This window comes from Alligator mississippiensis, chromosome 7, assembly GCF_030867095.1.
Source record: "Alligator mississippiensis isolate rAllMis1 chromosome 7, rAllMis1, whole genome shotgun sequence".
Lineage (NCBI taxonomy): Eukaryota > Metazoa > Chordata > Crocodylia > Alligatoridae > Alligator > Alligator mississippiensis.
Window position 1 is genome coordinate 27,885,534 of NC_081830.1, and position 1,977 is coordinate 27,887,510.

The 1,977-nt window shown below is 44.7% G+C and overlaps 1 protein-coding gene across 1 annotated transcript; it reads left to right on the forward strand.

Moving 5' to 3' along the window:
• Positions 1–837: 837 nt before the first annotated feature.
• Positions 838–1,767, forward strand: LOC102572647 (olfactory receptor 10A4-like). The gene has a single exon (XM_006271486.1). It carries the CDS (start codon positions 838–840, stop codon positions 1,765–1,767), a length of 930 nt encoding a protein of 309 aa, XP_006271548.1.
• Positions 1,768–1,977: the final 210 nt, after the last annotated feature.

Below are 1,977 nucleotides of genomic sequence, written 5' to 3' on the forward strand. Positions count from 1 at the left end.
TTAATCAGAAGTTCATGTAGTTAGACAACTTCTGTATATGTAGAGCCAATTTTATCTGATCCACCTGAATTGTTCTGCAAAAAGGGAAAGATATAGAGGTATCCCCTTCCTTTCCCTTCCAGGCAGGAATTAGCCAAACTTCAAATGAGAGAATGCGAATACAACTGCAGTCGTAAGTCCCCAGTAAAGGAGCAGGGGAAAAAAAACAATACTGAGGAATGCAGTATTTAGAAATGATTTAGAAAGTTCACAGTCTATCAAGGATAAAAGTGGCAACCTTTTAGGGAGGTGTGGCACAAGTTAAGCTCCCTGCTCTCCCCAAATGCTGCTCTGATCCCAGCCACTAAAGGCACACCTGATAGAGCGTGGTTGGGAGGGGCTTGGGGAGACAGCGGGGTATTTCCAGTCTCCAGCACTGAACTACTGCAGCTTTATATGGTGAGTGAGGATCCAAAGCCCTTAATTTGGCAGCATCTTCAGGGCCACAGGAGTCTTAACCTGGCTCTTGACAGTAAGACCTCCTCTCCTGGAAATGCTACTGCCCTAACCCATGCAGCCAGAGATACAAGACTGTTCTCTGTATGGAGACCCTGGGGATCATAAACCATCCTCTAGCTTACTGAGAAATTGCAGGCTGAGCCTTTTTATTTTTACTCATGAAGGAAGGTACTATTCAATGAACTGAGAACTGAAATAGGACTACTTCTGGCCAGAACCAAATGGATGTAGGTACCTGAACTTCATCTTTTGCTATGTATCATTGAAAACAATGGGAAATGAACCTTATACCCCATCATGTACTTATTTTCTTCTTTCAGGACCAGGTGTATCAGAGGAATGACCGGAAATCACACATCAGTGAGCTACTTTGTCTTCCTGGGGTTTGCCGACTACCCTGAGCTGAACTCAGTGCTCTCGGTAGCATTTTTGTTAGCTTATCTCATCACTCTAGCTGGGAACCTTCTCATTATAATCATCACTCTGGCTGACTCTGCTCTTCACACCCCCATGTATTTCTTTCTCAGGAATTTGTCCTTCCTGGAGATTTGCTACACCTCAGTCACAATCCCCAAGATGCTCACCAGCCTCTTCTTGGACAACAAAACCATCTCTTTCATTGGCTGTGCAACACAGATGTATTTCCTTCTCTTCCTTGGAGGAACAGAATGTTACCTGCTGGCCATGATGGCCTATGACCGATATGTTGCCATATGTCATCCACTGCATTACCCGGTCCTTATGAGCAGCCGTGTCTCTATGGAGCTTGCAGCTGCTTCCTGGATCACTAATTTTCTGGTGTTAATGGGTCATATTGCAGCCATATTCACTCTGCCCTTTTGCAGCTCTCATGAAATCAACCATTTCTTCTGTGATGTTCCCCCAGTAATGGAACTAGCATGTGGGGATACCCATGGGACTGAGATTGCTATTCTCCTGGTTGCCCTTTTTTTTGTCCTAGTCCCATTTGTGCTCATCCTTGTATCTTATGCTCATATTATCTCCACCATCCTGAAGATGCCATCTGCTGAAGGCAGATACAAAGCTTTCTCCACCTGCTCCTCCCACCTCTTGGCAGTGATCATTTTCTATGGGACAGCCTGTGCAGCTTACCTGAAGCCAAAATCCAGCCACTCAGCAAATGGTGACAAAATCATCGCCCTGTTCTATTCTGTTGTGACACCAATGCTTAACCCTATCATTTACAGCCTGAGGAACAAGGATGTGAAAGAGGCTCTCAGGAGGCTAAGTAAAAAAATGTGCTTCTGAGCAAATGTTTTCCTTTGCATTTATGGAGATGTTTCCTTCCCTACCTCTGCCCCTCTGTCCTAGGAAGACAACATTCAAAGGGGCAAATGGTGATCTTAGTTACATCATGTTAAATCCAGAGTCACTCAACTGATGTCAATGGAATCCCGTAAGTTCTGTAGCCATAACACATTACATTTCCTGTAATGATTCCTCCTCCCTGCACAAGGA